The sequence below is a fragment of the Onthophagus taurus genome, chromosome 11, assembly GCF_036711975.1.
Source record: "Onthophagus taurus isolate NC chromosome 11, IU_Otau_3.0, whole genome shotgun sequence".
Taxonomy (NCBI): Eukaryota; Metazoa; Arthropoda; class Insecta; order Coleoptera; family Scarabaeidae; genus Onthophagus; species Onthophagus taurus.
The window spans coordinates 5,108,431-5,125,875 of record NC_091976.1 but is presented as its reverse complement, the minus strand read 5'-3'; the positions used below and the strand labels follow the sequence as shown (position 1 = coordinate 5,125,875).

Below are 17,445 nucleotides of genomic sequence, written 5' to 3'. Positions count from 1 at the left end.
GGGGATTTGCGGATGTATCTATAGTTTCATATAAAAAAGTGTGTCCAGTTTCAGTGGTTATACAAGCGCAAACTATAGGTTGAAAATAGTACTATTTTATTCATTTACGTCGTTTTAAGTTGCAATAAATACTATTTACCTTCAACTAAATTACTTTCTATGTTACATGGTACAGGGTCTCCTCTATCAGAGATTTTGAGTTTGCACTTCTCATGGTGTTCTTTCATCCTTTGAACTAGTCCTTGTATATTTTTTCCGCAATTCTTACAAATTGATCTGCTACCGGTCTTTCCTTTTTCCATTTTTTCGAAGTAATAATGCCAAATTTTGTCTTTTTTTCTGCCGCTCATTTTATTTTAGCCACTTCACCTTTACAGTTTGTTAACAGAGACTAAAGATTTCAAGCACGAAACACTTTTTATATAGGAAAAACAACAAAAAAACGGTTAGCAGGGCTTCGTTGCTACGATTGTCTCGAGTATGATATAAAAAAAAACTAACACATAGAAACGTGTTATTAAACGAAAGAAATAGCAGTAAAACACTGGAAACTAAAAAAATCAAAAAAAAAAAAGATTTTTTTATCATATCATGATTTAAATCATTGATTTTTTTTTAAATCATGGTTTATTCGAACCCTGCCTTAAACCCATGCGTTAATAGTTTCTCTTCTTTCGTCCGGTCCTCTTCGTTTTTACGCAAAAACTTAAATCTTCCTTGTAGATCTTTATCTGCGTGTTGTACTGCAGTGATGTGATCTTCTTCAGACATGATACTCAGCACCTCTCCTCTGTCTAAAATTTCATCTGTTTCGTCGTTTTCATTATCAACTGGAACTCGAGACAAAGCATCCACATGTTCCATCTTAGAACCCGGTCTATACCTGATCATCAAATCATACTCCTGAACGATACTGAACCAACACGCAATCTGCGGATTTTGTGTTTTCTTTACGTTCAGGTATACCACTGCCCGACAATCTGTATAGACATTTACAGGAATACCAATTAAAAGATGTCTTAGCTTCTCTAGTCAGTACACAATGACGAATGATAGTTCTTTTCGGCGTCATTCGTCTTCTTCGATAGGTAATAAACGGGATGTCGATCCCCATCGCTCTGTGTCTGCAGCAGAATACCGGCTAAACCCAAGGAACTAGCGTCCGTGTGTAGCTCCATTTTTTCTGCTCTTGGGTTGAAAAGATGTAATATAGGCCCTTTGGTGAGGGCTTCCTTCAAATCGTTGAAAGCGTCCTCCTGATAAACCCTCCAGTTATATTTTGTTTCTTTCTTTGTTAGGTCGCTCAAAGCCCGTGCCCTTTTGGCGTAATCTTTCACAAACTTTTCGAAAAAAGGAGGTCATACCCAGGAATCGTCGCACCTCGTGAACTGTTGCTGGTCTCGGATAGTCTGCTACTGCCTTCATCTTTAATTCGTCCTTCAGATAAAATGTGTCCCAAAAATTCCACCTCTGCCTTACCGAAATAACACTTTTTAATGTTCAACGTTAATTTCGCCGACTTTTTAATGCTTCAAACACTCTTCGTAACTTCTGCATCATTTCTGGTCAAGTTACCGCCGCTATCAGAATATCGTCTAAATACCATTGTGCAGTATCCGATCCCAATGGACTCAAAACTGAGGCCATCAACCTTGAAAACTCATACGGAAACAGTATAACTTTTAACAAACGTCAATCTTGTGGTTTAAATTTAATATCTATCAAGTTCATAACCAAATAATATCATTGCAATAAGCAAAATTTTCTTCTTGTGAAAAGTACTTTTTCAGTTCTTCGTCACGAACCAGATCCTTAAGATCAGCTTGAGTTACTAAATGAGGTTTCTTACTATCAGGTACATAGGATGGATCATGAAGATCATGAGGTCGTTTTAATTTAAATACCTCGCCCCCCGGTAAATCATCGATTTTTATTTTTTGTTAACCCAAATAGTTTTGCATAAAAAATTGTTTATCGCTTTTAGCTTTTCTGGAAAATGGGTCAACTTTGTAATTTTAAATGAAACATCTTTTTAAAAGATATCAATGGTTACACCCGGGATTCAGAGGATATTACAAAAAACTCTTATAGTAAAAATTGTAACACTCGGGAAACGGACCATGAGACAAAACAACTTTTGGAACGAAAGTCACAAAACGTCATATTAAAAATATGAATCCAATCATTTTAAATATTTTCTTTGTTTGTATGTTTTAAATTGAAGGGCAAAGGGGTTAATGGTTAATTTATGTAAATTATTTTCATATCGTTTTTTGAAATAGCTATTCAATTTTAAAAGAATTTAAACAAAAATTGTTTTAAAGTAAAATATCTTAGATAAAGAAAAATTTTGCTGTACTATTTTTTAATCATCTTTTTATCTTATTTAATGACTTTTTGGAAGTATAAAAGCCAAACGATTTAGTTACAGACTTAGTTTTGGGCGAAACTTGAATATATACAATCTTTTTCCAGAAAAATAAAAAATGAAATTCAACATTTCTTTGTTACTAACTATTTTGGGTGTTTCCAGCATTCAAGGTTTGATTACTTTTACGATTTGTTATTTCATTTTTAATGATTACATATTTTTTTCATTAGCGGCTTCCGTTGATACTTGTAATAAAAATTTGTCTAAAAAGGATCAAGGTAGACCAAAAAACATTAATTAATTTAGTAAAATCCGATAATTTAATTTATTTTTTTCAGAAGTACTAGATGCATGTATTAATAAACTCCAAGAAAATTTACAACTTCTTCGTCAATCTGGTGAGTTTTCTTTTTTAAGATGTTTTTAATTAATAAATAAACGTTTGTTTAACAAACATTACATTTTTTTAGAAAGAGGTTTAATTACATCACGTGAGAATGCATCAAAGAATGATATTAAGGTTATAAAACTTACAAGTAAATATTTAAATAAAAATTTAATTTATTAAAAGTGTTTTTATCGTTTTTAATTTTCAGTCGGCATTGTACAACAACAAGAGCATTTGATCATATATATTCGTAAGTCAACATTATTGTTATTAAATAAATGTAATGAACAATTCTTTAATTTATAATTTATTTGTAGTTGAATCTACAAAAGTATTAGAAGACTGCGTTAAGTGTGGCTTATTACAACAAGCTATTAAGAAATTAACATGTTGCCTAGAGAGTGCTGGTACGAAAACGAATTACCTCTTTAATTAAATTCAATAAAATTTTGAATCGTTATTGTTTTTAGATGGTCTCATCCAAATTTTGAAAACAAAGTTAGGCTCGGAACTAGTTGATAAAGTAATGAACGATAAAATGCCTACGTTAGTACAAAATAGCAAGGGGGTTATACAAGATCTAACAGGTAAAATAATCAATCTTTTGATTGAATTAATTTTCAAATTTTCCCTTCTATGTTTTAGGTTTATTAGATTGTAATACAACGAAAAATTAAGGCGATTGTAAGAAATGAGGAAAACCAAATTAAAATAATATAATTTATTTTATTATATCCAATTTCAAAAAATTATAAAATAAAGGGTGTTTGGGTAATTGGGTTTCAATAAAATAGTAAAAATAAAATTTAATTTATGATTTATATTCACATATTTTATAAACCAACATAACAATATTAAATTTAACTTTAAACTATCACACCATCACACCCTTCTCACCTCATTTTTACTCAATAATACTTCAGAATAGTAATAAATAAAATAAACATTGTAACGTTAATTTTATTTTATAAAACCGGGAAGGTGTGAAGGTAGATTACATTGTAGGTAAAAACTGAGGTGTATTGAACTCAGGTAAAATATACACCTCAGCAAATATATTAGTAATCGAGTCTGCGTTGTAAAACGACATTCGGCATCAATTAGGTGTAAGAATTGGTTAGAAGGATAAAATGTATAAGAATTAGTAATAGAAATAAAGTACAAATTAGTAAAGGGAAGATTGGGTTTCCTTTCACCACACAACCCTCCATAAAAAAAGGACATTACATGGCGATCCTGCCAGGATACAACGAATAAAGAAAATTAAAAAAAAATGAATTGTACGAATCAACGACATCAGTTTTGAAGATTACCGAAAATTATCGCATTATCAAAAATGGGTTATAATCAATCGAAAGAGGAAAAAGAGGTTATAATTAGCCAAGCTGGTAACAGTGGCGGTACTACTTCGGATGTCCAATTTAGTGTAAAATATGTTACGGAAATTGTGGTAATAATAAATGCCTTTATTAGAAAATAAGCTTAATTGTACAAAAAAAAAACATACAAAAGAATATAGGCAAGTTCCAGCTTGTACTAGTTAGTACAGCTGCTCTAACTAACCTAAGAAACAAAAAAAGAAAAACATGACTCGGCCAAAAATTACAAAGCAACAGCTAGATACAACAACAAGATTGCAAAACATGTCAGATCAGCGTTTGCCCCCATGTAGACATTGTTCAAGAAAACAAGAATATTTCTGTGTAAATTTAAACCTTCGTAGTGAGAACCCCTTGCAATTATCGTCCACCTTATTATATTTCGAAGTTATTTGAAATATGTATGATCTCTGAAACAAAGACAAACGATAGAAGGGTGGCGACAGTCTTCCACGAAATCGCGTATTTATTCGGTGGACATCACTTCGGAAATTTATCAGTTGGTAGAGATACTGTGGTTCCTTGTAGTTTATAATTTTATGGTATAGGCACAAACACTGCACTTTCCTACGATGATACATATTTAGCCATTCCGCATCCTTCAGTTTATAAGATATTCGGTTATATTTTCTAATTCCATATATATACCGAAGACACGAATTTTGCACTCGTTGAATACGTGTTACATCGCTAACACCTTTTTCAGATGAATACCAAGGTAGTGTCGATGAGGAAACAACATCCTCAGATGATAATAAGCCCTAGATATACAGTTGGAGACATGCTTCTTATAACGAAAACTGTTGTCCATAATCATACCCAAATTCTTTACCTCACTAACCAAAGGAATGTTACAACTATCAATTTGCAAATCAATACTTTCCCGAAAACTATTACATATAGCGGAATTTCCAAAAAGTATAGCATTGGATTTACTCGGATTAAGATGTAGACCGTATTCCCGAGCCACTTTATGAATGTAATCAAGGTCTTTGTGCATATTCGTAATACCCAACGCGAAGTCGCGTGGATCAAAGGAAACATACATCTGCAAGTCATCCGCATACATATGGTACTCACAATGATTTAACCCCCTAACGATTTGAGATGTATATAAAGAAAATAGAATAGGCCCTAAAATAGTACCTTGCGGTACACCCTTGCTCAAACAGCGAAATTCAGGCAAAGCATCACCGATTCTAACCGACTGATGCCTATTACTTAAATAATTTTCAATTAAGTTTAAAGCGGATTCACTGAAGCCAATATACTTTAACAATTCCACAAGCAAGTCATGACAAACACTATCAAAAGCATAACTAAAATCCAACAAGACTACCAACGTACATAATCCTTTATCTCGAGCCTGTAAAATATCATTAGTTACCTTGAGAAGAGCAGTACCGCAGCTATGGTTTCTACGAAAACCAGATTGATGCTTCGGTAAAATATTAAGTTGAACAAATTGATGCAACTGATTAAACATAATTCTTTCCAGAACTTTAGATAAAATTGGCAATATGCTAATCGGCCGCAGATCTTTGGGCTCAGATGGATCACGTTTTTTTGGGATAGGAACCACAATTGTCAACTTCCGAAGTTTCAATGCAAACATTGAGTAAATGTGTCAAGTAGGGTAATATAAATGGAAGACACATATTCAACATACTCATACTGATATTATCAGCACCGGCAGCTCTAGAAGAAATTGAGGAAATAGCTTTTATTATATCAGCTTCGGATACAAATACCAACTTAAAATTAGTTTGAATCAAATTTAAAGGCGGTAAGTCATTAAAACTGAAACGCGTTGCAAGGTTCAAAGAAGGGACTGAATCAATAAAGAAATCGTTAACCTCATCTGGTCGATTCAAGTGAGCAGTTATTTGCTGTGAACATTTCGTACCACAAATACCCAAATGATTCAATTGTTTCCACAGTTCAGCACCCCGAGACGTCTGATATAAAAATTCCAGATATGATTTTCTTTCTCTTCTAATGCAGGTTGTAGTAAAATTCCTCAGCTCCTTATAAGCAACCCAATCAGCACCTGAACGTACGCTTGTATTTATTCTTTGCCCTATCACGTTTGTCCATAAGCAATTTAATATTTGGTGTTAACCAAGGTACGACCTTTTTGGTAAACCTCCTTACGGTTAAAGGGGCATGTCTGTCAAATAAAGTCAGCAACAAGTTATTAAAGTTTTGAACTTTACAATTAATGTTATCCATGAAAAATATTTTGTGAAAAGGCACCGACTGCAGATCGCTATTGAAAGCCCACTCATCGACACCACGCAGCATACGCACGGTTAATAACCGAGGAGGAATCTTAGGTACAAATCACACGGCAATACACCACTAACACTCACCAAACGACAGCAAGATGTGACGATGACATCCAACAATGTCATAACAGCATTGGTCGCACGAGTCAGATCACCTATTAGTTGCACAGCCGAGCACACATCCAAGAATTCATGAAACAGGTTAATAAATGGACCATCCACGTTCAGAAGACCGATGTTCAGGTCACCCAAACAAAAAATGTTTTCGGTTTCAGCAACACAAGTAGTGTATACTTCCTCAACACTACTCAAAAAGTCTCTACAATTAATGTGAGGCGGTCTGTATATCCCACCGACAAAAATAGAGGACTTAGGAAAGAAAAATTGAAGCCAAACCTGCTCAATATCACCACCAACCGCAATAGGTTTATAGTCAAAGTAATCACGGAAGACTATCGCAACACCCCCACCACGATCAGTCCTATCAAATCTGACAATTCTATAACCATCAAATCCAAAATCGTACTCAGTATTTGGATTCAACCACGTTTCGGTCAAAACCAAAACATCAAAATGATTATCACATAATATAGTTTTAACATCTACTAATTTAGGCAAAAGCGATCTGACGTTCAGATGTGCAAGGCGTATCAAATGCATACAAATAATAAACTAAAGTTATTCTATATACAGACAAAATTAACAAAAAGAAAAAAAAACAAAATAAAGAACAAAGAGAGGCACGAAATACCTAGTCTCCTACACTCTTCATTGTGGTTATCATTGGATATTTCTTGTGGCGTGATATGAGAAGAGAATGCAGAAGAAGATAATGTGCGCGCGTGATGTGTAAAGTTCGGTTGATTTTAAGATCTACATGGAAATCGTCGAAGTTTTCAAGAAACTATTAAATGAAATTAAGATATTTAGAACTAATAGAATAAAAGATAATCAAGAAGCGAGAAAAAATTTAGTAAGTACTTATTTAATAACAAAAAATTAGAAATATTAAACTATTTTACAATATTTAGATTAAAACAATTAATTCGGGATAATAGTGAAAGCTTAAAAAACGTAGATGTAGCGAATGAAATTAGTATCTATAATAAAACAATAGAAAGCGTAATTAAGGAAATTCATGGTATCCTCATTAGTAGATTAAATATTCAAGAAACAATGAAGCTTTTGATTTAGAAGTAGCCGGTAGTTTACTACCGTCGATGGACGGAAATGAGGATACCACGAAAAAGTTGATTGATAGTCGGCGCTACGGGGCTTAAGCCCCCCCGGAAAATTGTAAAACTAAATGTTTCTATAATAAATAAACATTAGGGAATTAATGTTGTAAAACTTTTCGTTAAACTTTAAAACGTCTTTATTGCATACAACAAAGAGCAAGTTCAGAACGACGTTCATGCGGTCGGATACCGAATCGCACTACTCGCTCCGATCGACGATAGCTTTCCCCTTCCACGCGTACTTCCCGCGCTGTAGGTCCATTTCCGGATCCTATATTATTTTAGAACGTTCTCGATCAGCCGAGTTTCCGCTGACATCGTACTCATTAGGGGCTTTCACACGTACACACTTTCACGCAGTCTTGGAATGGCCCGTTCCAGTCACGCAGGTTTGAACTTGCTTGTGAACACATTTCGCGCGCGCATGCTAGGAACGCGTGATACAGCAGTCGAGTTCGGGATGCTTTTATCGCGGAGTTTTGTCTCTTTTAAAAAATACTTACACGCGGTCTAAAGTGTGGATTTGTTTTGCAAGTATTTGACATAAAAATAACTTATTATGACTGATACGCGATATTGGTCAAAAGATTTCATGATCAACTTCATAGAGGAATATAAATCTAATCCGTGCTTATGGAAAATAAGATCTAAAGAGTACACAAACAAAAATTTAAAAAACGATGCATACGAAAAGTTGGTGAAACTTTGCCAAAGCATATATCCAGAGGCAAATCGCGATTTTGTGGTTAAAAAGCTTCAGAGCTTGCGAGGATCTTTCCGAAAGGAACTCAAGAAAGTAGAGTCGTCAAAGAGAAGTGGATCATCAACTGATGATGTTTATGTACCATCTTTGTGGTATTTCGACTTGCTATTATTCACGAAGGATCAGGAACTACCCACTGCTAGTATAAGTAACATTCCTAACACCGAGGATAATCAGATTCTTGAGGAGGATGATTTGGAGCAGGATCAGGAAGCATCGGTCGGATTTTCTGAAGAACTTATCAGCAGTCCAGGAAATAACGAAAATATTGAAAACACCGAGATAAGTTTATCTGACATGTTATTTTATTACACAGGTAATAGGCATTCGTACAACTGGATACCCTATCAAGTAATGATAGATGAAGATAGATGAAGCATTTCATCTTGAAAGTCTATTTTTCCATCTCCATTGAAATAATGCATATAAGCTTCACGAACTATTTTTGCTGATGAACTAGCATTTCTCGCTGAGATACATGGCTGTAGATTGACCATATCTACACTATTATTTCTCCAGTCCCCCATTTGAATACATCCATTGGCATTATACTGATCAAAAGTTGAACTAGATGCATATGGTGTTTTTAGTTTTAACAAAAAAATTGTGTAATGCGCAAATAGCTAATACTATATAACTACATATTTTATTTTTGTGGGAGCTATGTTTATTGCTGTGTGGAGAATTCTGAATTTAGCTGCTATTTGACCAAAAGCATTTTCTTTTACGTTCCTTGCCCTGGACAATCTATAATTAAAGATTCGTTTAGCATAATCAAGTTCCTTTTGTGGAAATGGTTTTAAAAAATGTTCATGTAGACTAAACGCTTCGTCCCCAAGGAACACATAGTTTAAATTATTAACAGTTTCGAAGTTATCTGATAAATTGAGTTTTGACTTCATTAATTTTCGTAAAAGTCCGTGTACTTGATAACACCACCATCTGATAGTCTTCCATTTTTTCCCACATCCACAAAAATAAATTCGTAATTTGATGTGTTTACCATCCAAAGCTCCTCCACAGTTTTGTCTTGAAATCCCTTAGAAATATTAAGCCATTCTTCTTTAGAAGTTGGAAACTGCAAAGAAAAAAATCAATTAATGATTTTGTTCCAGGCTAAGAAGACCACGTCGAGTGTCGTGACACCAGTTTCAAAAAAAAAGGATCATTTCCAAACAGACAAAAAAAGGCCAAATACTTCCACAGAAACCAGAGAATTCATTGAATTGTGTAAAACCGTATTGGTGCCTCAGAAAAGCGTTACGGATCTCACTGAATTTGATGCGGCAGGTGTGAGTGTAGCGAAAAAGCTGCAAAGGATGCCTCCAAGCCAAGCCATATACGCTGAAAGCCTTATCAATCAAGTACTGGCAAGAGGACTTTTCAATAATTTATCTAGTGAAACCAAATTGTGTGATGGATCCAGCAGAAGACCCCTCAACTCTTACACCAGTAGTGGTTCACGATCATCTACTGTATTATCGCCATTATCCTATCATTCTATTAATATTTCTAAGTCATCAGTAGGGCAGGCACACTACTCAGCAAGTGCTGCATCCAATGATACGCAGAATCAGATGAATCAATTACCCCAATTAAGTCACGATTCAAATGATACTGCTTTATCGTTTTACGAGAATTCTATCGTTATACTTTTTAAATCCTTTTCCTTAAATTTTCTACTGCTAAATGATTAATGAAAGTTATAAAAATGCTGATCCACTGACATTGGATGGAATTTGTACAATTAAGTATTATTTGTATTATTTGTAGGTTACTTACTTTCATGTATTCACCTTTCAAAGACTCAAACATGGCCTTACAAGTTTCCGGGATCAAATCACAAAGAGTTGATGTACCAATGCCTGTGGTGAAACTCAAATCTTGAAGTGATCGACCCGTTGCCAAAAATCTTAGCGTTGCCGTTAATCTTTCCTCCGGACTAATACTCTGTCTCATTACAGAATCTTGCTTCCCAATTTTGGGACCAACAAGTTCTAATAATTTATCAAATGTGGTCGAATCCATTCTTAAGTAATTCTTATAGTCGCCTGGGTAATTTTCTCTCAATTGACGTAGAAGTGGCATATGTCCGTGTACCTCACGATCTTGTTTCCATTGTTTGACCCATTCCCTTCTGGTTCGCTGTTTAGACTTTTCCAATATTTTTTTATAAGTATATATGGCAGCAACTGCAATAATCTGATTATTCCTTCGACTTTTAGGCATATTTAACCATCTAAAAAGTAAAAATTATTCAAAAATTTATCAACTCTAGACAAAAATTTCAAACTTACCTGAAATTCCAAACGCCACACTAATCGCGAATGATACCGGAAATTTTTACGTTCACACATACGAGATCGGCGCTTACAGTTTTCAACCGCAATGAAGAATGCGAGATAAAACTGTGTCTGTTTCTACTGCAACAGTCTGGCACGCCGCGCTCCAGTCCTGTCCTTAGAACGCGCGACGGGAACCCCTATTGCTCTCGTAAACTTAGAAAAAGTTGACTCGAGCGAACTTTATGTGCAGGCATCTCAGAACAGCAATCTTCGCGGTTAACTATACTACGCGTGCTTCTTGACAATAAGTTATTGTTTTATTGATATAAAGGTTAGTTTACAAATAACGAGTAGCGAAAAAATGACATTTATTACTTTTTTGTAGCATGGACAAATTTGTAAAACGCCTAAATAGTACGAACAGATCAGCTCCAAATGTTTCCGGTTTTACATTAGCACCCATTTCTGTTGACGGTAACAACCCTTCTTCCTCCTTTGACAAGGACACCAATTTATCGACAGAAACTAGTATAGTTAATGTTACAAAAAAATGTAGAAGACAATATAATAGGAAGTGGTGTAGTCAGTTTCCATGGATAGATTATAACGAACATCTCAACAAAGTATTTTGTAGTATATGTAAAAATGTTAGTGACGCTAATTCTTTTTCGCCTCGTACAAAACATAAATCTTCAAATCTAGATTCTTTAAAAGCATTTGTAACTAAGGGATTTTCGAACTGGAAAAAAGCAATAGAGCGCTTCGAGTCTCATGAGCAAGGAGATCTTCATCGCTTCGCCGTTTCAATTCAATTATCTTTAAATAAAGGAACCGATGTTGTAGCATCTTTGAATAAAAATAAATTAAATGACATGCGAAAAGCCCGTGTAGCTTTAACAAAAGTTGCGCTACTTAACTCTACAGGGTCATGCAATTCGGGGTCATACCGATGAATCATCTAATATTTATCAGTTACTATTACTTACAATTAGAGCTGAAGATGTTCCGGAATTAAAATCTTAGTTGCAAAGAACTAATTACAAATGGCTATCGCATGAAATATTGAATGAAATAATTTCTCTTTTGTCAGCTGATATTCTTAAATTATTAATTCAAGATATAAAAGATGCGCATTATTTCGCTTTGATTCTAGACGAAACTACAGACATTTGTACTAAGGAACAAGTTAGCATTTGTTTAAGGTATATCAGGAATGACTTTATTAGTGAAGAAGTATTTTTGGGTTTTTATGAAACCTGCAACACTACATCAACAACCTTGTATAACATCGTATTGGATGTCTTGCTTCGTTTTAATCTTGACATCAAGAATTGTCGTGGGCAATGCTACGACGGAGCGGCTAATGTAAGCGGGTTCTTGAATGGACTACAAACTAAAATAAGGGACTTGGAACACAATTTGAATTTAATTGTACGTCGTGATTTTTTAGCTATAGTACGTGAATTAATTACATTTGTTAAAGGTTCTCCTAAGCGATTATCTATATTGCAAAATATACAAACACTTAATGCCATTTCTGACGAAGGTTTACAAGTAAACAATTATAGTGCATTGCGGCCATTTTGCCCAACCCGTTGGTGCGTACGCGTTAAATCCCTCAAAACAGTGTTAGAAAATTACAGTAGGGGAACCCGGGGCACAACGGGGTACTGGGGCGCAATGAAGTTTGACGTTTTTCGGAATAAAGGAGGTGTTAAGCGGAGAACACATATACGCGATCACGACCACGATCGCGATAGCGTTGGCGATCAGATGCGTCACATGGAAACTAATGAAACCGAACATACATGTTACGACCTGTTAGCGATATAGTAGACTTGTGCAGCGTTCGTTCGCGTCCTCATCGACAACCACAGCGTTAGCGACCAAACGCAACAAGTTGTATTTATCGCAGATCGCGTGAAAAATATTATGTTAAGAAACATAAAATTTTATATGATTTATCACATTGCGACTACAAGAATGTACGTATAAAAAATAAAGTATGAGATGAAATTGCGAAGGACATGGAATTAGAACAAACAGGTCAGTATTTTTTTTTAGTTTATTGTATATTTAAAAGTTATTGAAATATGTGACAAATTTTTCACGTATATTAAAGGCCAGGTTTATTGCTCTTCTTCCGTCAACCGGCAAGTTATTCAACACTTGTACTGATCTATCAATAGTTTCTTGTAAGTTTACAAATTGTTGATCAATTTTTTTTATCCGTAAAAGGTTATGTAATACGCAAGCCGCTTTGACAAGTTTTGTAGCTGTTTCCACCTTCACTTCTAATGGTCTAAAAAACAATCTCCATTTGTGTGCCAGTATTCCAAATGCGTTCTCCACAACGCGACGCGCTATACACAAGTGATAGTTAAAATTTTCTTTATTATGGTCATGTCTTGATTGTTTATAGGGAAACGGTCGCATTAAATAAGTACTGAGTGTAAAGGCTTCATCGCCTATCAAAACACACGGAACTTCAGCATCTTCACCCGGTAAAGGTCTACTTGGAGGAATGTTAAAAGTGCCATTTGCAAATCTTCTACCCATAACTGATGCCTCGAAGATACCACCGTCACTATTTTTACCATATCCTCCTACATCTATACAAGTAAATTTATACTCAGGATCAACAATCGCCATTAGAACAATTAAAAATTTTTTTAAGTAAGAAAAGTAGTTTGATCCGCTCTTTTGTGGACAATTGATTGTCACATGCTTGCCGTCTATGCTTCCCAAACAATTAGGAAACTGTCACAAGTTTTTGTAGCCCAAAATTGATTTTTCCCATAATTCCATTGTGGGCTCTGGCATATAAATTGGCTGCAATTTATTCCATATTGCCTGGCAAACTTCTTTAACAATAGTCGCAACTGTTGAAAATCCTAATCGAAAGCTGTGACCAATTGTTTTGTATGAATCGCCGGTACCTAAAAATCTAGAAAAAATAGAAAATATACCTTAGAAATAATGTTTTCTGCTAGTGTTAAATGTAAATAAAACTATAATTTTATTTTAATAAAAATTCCGATGGAAACAGGACTCTTGTTTATTGTAGACCTGTTCTTTGCAGGTGACGATTTAAAAAAACGGTGGAAAAACTTGAGAGATTGTTTTTCAAAATATCTACGTTCTGAAAAAACCCGAATTGGACAAGCAGCTAAAGGTGTATCCCGATATAAGACCTGGCCTTGGGCGCACCATATGGAAATGTTTAGACCATTCTTACAATTTGCTCAGACGTATACAAATGTACCTGATGCCATAGCAGAGACTCCTGAACTAACAAATGAAGAAACAGAAACCACTGAAACTTCCGACAGCCGTCAAAGTGAGGCAAAGAATGATGAAGAGAGATCATCGACAACAGGAAGTGATCGTAAACAGGCAAAAAAAAGGAAACTGATCGAAGACCCCCCATCAAATTCTTCCTCTGTTGAGAAGGTTATTCAGTTTTTGAACAAAAAACACAATGAAGTTAATAATCATCCTATAGATTTAGCGTTTCAAGCGTATGCTGCGAGCGTAAAGAAATTATCGCCTCATCGTCAAACACTAATAAAATATAAAGTGGCAAAAATACTAATGGAAGAAGAACTGCCACAACTAGCAGAAACCCAGGAGGAAAACCGACCAATGACAAGTTCTTCTTTCAATTCTATTTCCCCACCTCACGGATCAAATATGACATCAAATTCCATACATAATACCCATCAATACCGGAATATCGATGAAGCTGCTGATAACAGTTCATCTTCAGCAGCTTGGTATGAGGATTTCAGTCGTAATATCATATAAAGTTTTTTATATAGTATTTTTGTATTTGAGTTATAGTAGTATTAGTAAGAAATAAATAATATCTAAATAGTGTTATTACCTTAATGTGACTGCTAAACGTTCTGTGGCTCCAATTAGTTCCCTATATTTGGTTTGCTCTTTTGTAATATCGTCTCTAATAAGAATTAGTATTTCATCAAAACATTCAAAGTTCATTCTAAAATATGTGTAGAATCGATTTTCATCTTTACGAAGTTCCGGGTATAATTTATGAAATTCGTCTTCTTTGTTACGTTTTTTATTAATCTCATGTACCCAAACATTTTTTTTTCCTACAATATAAGTGAATAGTAATAAAATATTAGTATTAATATTAGAAACGTTATCAAAATTAATTAATTAAAATAATACTAACAACCCTACGTACCTTCGCTTTTTATTAATGCATTTATTATCATCCAATAATACCGCAAGGAGCAGCGCTTCTTCATCTATCAAGCTACACATTCTTTAGTCTGTATTGTGAATCGCGCCCGAAGACCATATCGCGATCGCGTATATATGTTCACTGCTTCGTATGATCGCAATCTACTAGCGCTTTACTAGTGAGCGACAATAAGTAAAACTAGCCCACCCTGTCACAATTCAAGTACCGCACCCATGTTAGTCTAGTTTTCTCGAGCGTTTGTTCGTGAAGTTCTCGTTGTGTGATTTTTTGCTCTTATAGTGTAATTTCTGATGATTTTGTAACCAAGGTAGGTATACATACTTGTTTACAGTACAGCTGTAGTTAGTATATGCGTGAAGTACGCTTAATTCTGGTTAGTTTCGTGTATTTAAACGTTTGTTTATGTATTTTTTTTGAGTAATCTGACCGTTCTAACCTAAATCCTATCACTGGGGCGGAACGGGTGGGGCAGAATGGGGAAGTACCCCATTCTGCCCCATAAATGTCATCACAAATGTCAATATATTTGAGTAAATCAATTTTTATTTATCTTCATGTCGATCGTGCAAAAAATGTTGTAACCATCACGAACGGTAAGCAATTTACCGTTCTGGATACTTAATATACTATATCTTCCGACTTCAGATGGTTCGAGTATATAAGAGAAAAACAAATAGGCAATCATGGTCTACAGAGGCAATGAACAATGCTGTTGAGGCGGTTATTACTGGATAATCGGGGTATTTGAAGGCTTCAAACCAATTTCACGTTCCCCAGTCCACACTGGAAAGATACGTTAAAAAAAGAAAAGAAAATCCTGACTGAAGAAAATTTAAAAACATATTTACGGAAGAGCAGGAACTTGAGATCGTTAATTACTTAAAAAGTATGGAGGCTAGATTATTTGGTCTAACAATTAAAGAGTTGCGTCACTTTGCTTATCAACTGGCCGTCAGAAATGGTATTGGTAATAAATTTCCAAATGGAATGGCAGGCCAAGATTGGGTTAGTGGATTCTTTAAGAGACATCCTACTTTATCTGTTCGCAAACCTGAAGCAACATCTGGTGCAAGAGCAATGGGCTTTAATAAAGTAGCTGTGGATAAGTTTTTTTCGTTGCTAACGAATTTAATCGACAAGCACAAATTAACGGCTTCTAAAATATTTAATTGCGATGAAACGGGTGTTTCAGTGAACCCTAAAAACCATTCAAAAATTATAGCTTTCAAAGGGAAACGGCAAGTCGGATCGTTAACATCCTAAGAAAGGGGCGAAACTGTAACCTGCCTTATTTGTATGTCGGCAGACGGAGCTTACATGCCTCCGATGCCCATTTTTCCTCGAAAGAAAAGGCAGAAAGAATTTTAATTGGGATTACCACCAGGAGGGTGGGCAGAGGTGCACAAGATTGGATGGATGACTGCTGAGTTATTTCTTGTATGGTTTCGAAGATTTGTAGAATTTTCTAAGGCATCAAAAGACTTCCCGGTTCTTCTTATATTAGATGGCCACTCTAGACACGCTAAGAACCTTCAGGTTATAGATTACGCGCGGGAGAGTGGCGTTACATTGCTATGTCTACCACCACATTGCTCTCACAGACTTCAGCCACTCGATGTTTCTTTTATAAAGCCTTTAAGTGTTTATTACAGCAATGAGCTTCGAAAATGGTTACGAAGCAACCCAGGAAAAGTCGTAACCCTTTTTCAAATTTCAACACTTTTTGGATCAGCTTTTATTCAAAGTGCAACAATGAAAACTGCTATTAATGGTTTCCAAGCTACAGGAATATGGCCAACTGACCCATCCATATTCACCGATGTCGATTTTCTCCCAGCAAACACAACTGACATCGGACTTAATAGGCCTTCAGGTGAAGAGGTGATCATATCTGAAGCTGAACAATTGAAATTGCCTTCGCCTAGCACAGGCGTTAAAAAAGACATGCCTATCAGGTTGGATGATAAAGCTGGCGAGGTTTCAGTCAACTCTAATGATGAGGCTAATTCTGCCACTCCTGATTGCTCTTGGATGACAACAGATAACAGGGCCTCTTCATTTCATATTTCACCTGCTATTCTAATGCCTATCCCAAAAGTTAAAGAAGCCCCGAAAAGGACGAATCGGAAGAGGGGAAAGACCGCGGTCTTAACAGATGCCCCATACAAAAAGGAGTTAGAAGCTGCTATTCAGGAAAAAGAGAAAAAGAATTTTGGCAAAGAAGAAAGAGCAAGGAAAAGATTATTTAAGAAAGAGACCAATAATAAAATAAACGGAAAAAATAAAAATATACTCGTTGAATTTCTCGAACAAATTTCTTTAGAAAAAACTGAATTTGGGGCTAAAGCCAACGGATTACGAACCCAATTATGCCAATTTAAATTTTTATTTTTTACATGTGCTTTAATAACTATTTTAGAAAGGGTTAAAGAGGTTAACCGATCATTGCAATGCAAATCATTATCATTCCGCAATGTTAAAAATTATTTAGAAAATTAA

At 35.1% G+C, this 17,445-nt stretch overlaps 5 protein-coding genes and 1 long non-coding RNA gene across 6 annotated transcripts; 5 read left to right on the top strand and 1 right to left on the bottom strand.

Moving 5' to 3' along the window:
- The first annotated feature begins 2,437 nt into the window (after positions 1–2,437).
- Positions 2,438–3,564, top strand: LOC111423004 (uncharacterized). Its single transcript, XM_023056252.2, has 8 exons — positions 2,438–2,541; positions 2,602–2,649; positions 2,710–2,769; positions 2,842–2,907; positions 2,968–3,009; positions 3,077–3,166; positions 3,230–3,346; positions 3,405–3,564. The coding sequence occupies exons 1-8, from the start codon at positions 2,487–2,489 to the stop codon at positions 3,434–3,436; spliced, it is 510 nt and encodes a 169-aa protein (XP_022912020.2). The 5' UTR covers positions 2,438–2,486; the 3' UTR covers positions 3,437–3,564.
- Positions 3,565–8,223: 4,659 nt separating this feature from the next.
- LOC139432018 (uncharacterized) lies at positions 8,224–8,802 on the top strand. Its single transcript, XM_071200347.1, has one exon. It carries the CDS (start codon positions 8,224–8,226, stop codon positions 8,800–8,802), a length of 579 nt encoding a protein of 192 aa, XP_071056448.1.
- Positions 8,803–9,378: 576 nt separating this feature from the next.
- On the bottom strand, positions 9,379–10,789 carry LOC139432164 (uncharacterized). Its single transcript, XR_011642027.1, has 3 exons — positions 10,725–10,789; positions 10,210–10,666; positions 9,379–9,505 (listed from the first exon to the last, which is right to left on the bottom strand). It is a non-coding gene; the product is annotated as an uncharacterized lncRNA (long non-coding RNA).
- A 309-nt stretch (positions 10,790–11,098) lies between these two features.
- Positions 11,099–15,081, top strand: LOC139432017 (uncharacterized). The gene is given in 3 exon segments (XM_071200346.1): positions 11,099–11,614; positions 12,596–12,758; positions 13,795–15,081. Coding segments are annotated over 3 exon segments (1,404 nt in total). The 3' UTR covers positions 14,520–15,081.
- A 753-nt stretch (positions 15,082–15,834) lies between these two features.
- Positions 15,835–16,209, top strand: LOC111417418 (uncharacterized). The gene has a single exon (XM_023049688.1). It carries the CDS (start codon positions 15,835–15,837, stop codon positions 16,207–16,209), a length of 375 nt encoding a protein of 124 aa, XP_022905456.1.
- Positions 16,210–16,362: 153 nt separating this feature from the next.
- Positions 16,363–17,445, top strand: LOC111417420 (uncharacterized). Its single transcript, XM_023049689.1, has one exon. It carries the CDS (start codon positions 16,363–16,365, stop codon positions 17,443–17,445), a length of 1,083 nt encoding a protein of 360 aa, XP_022905457.1.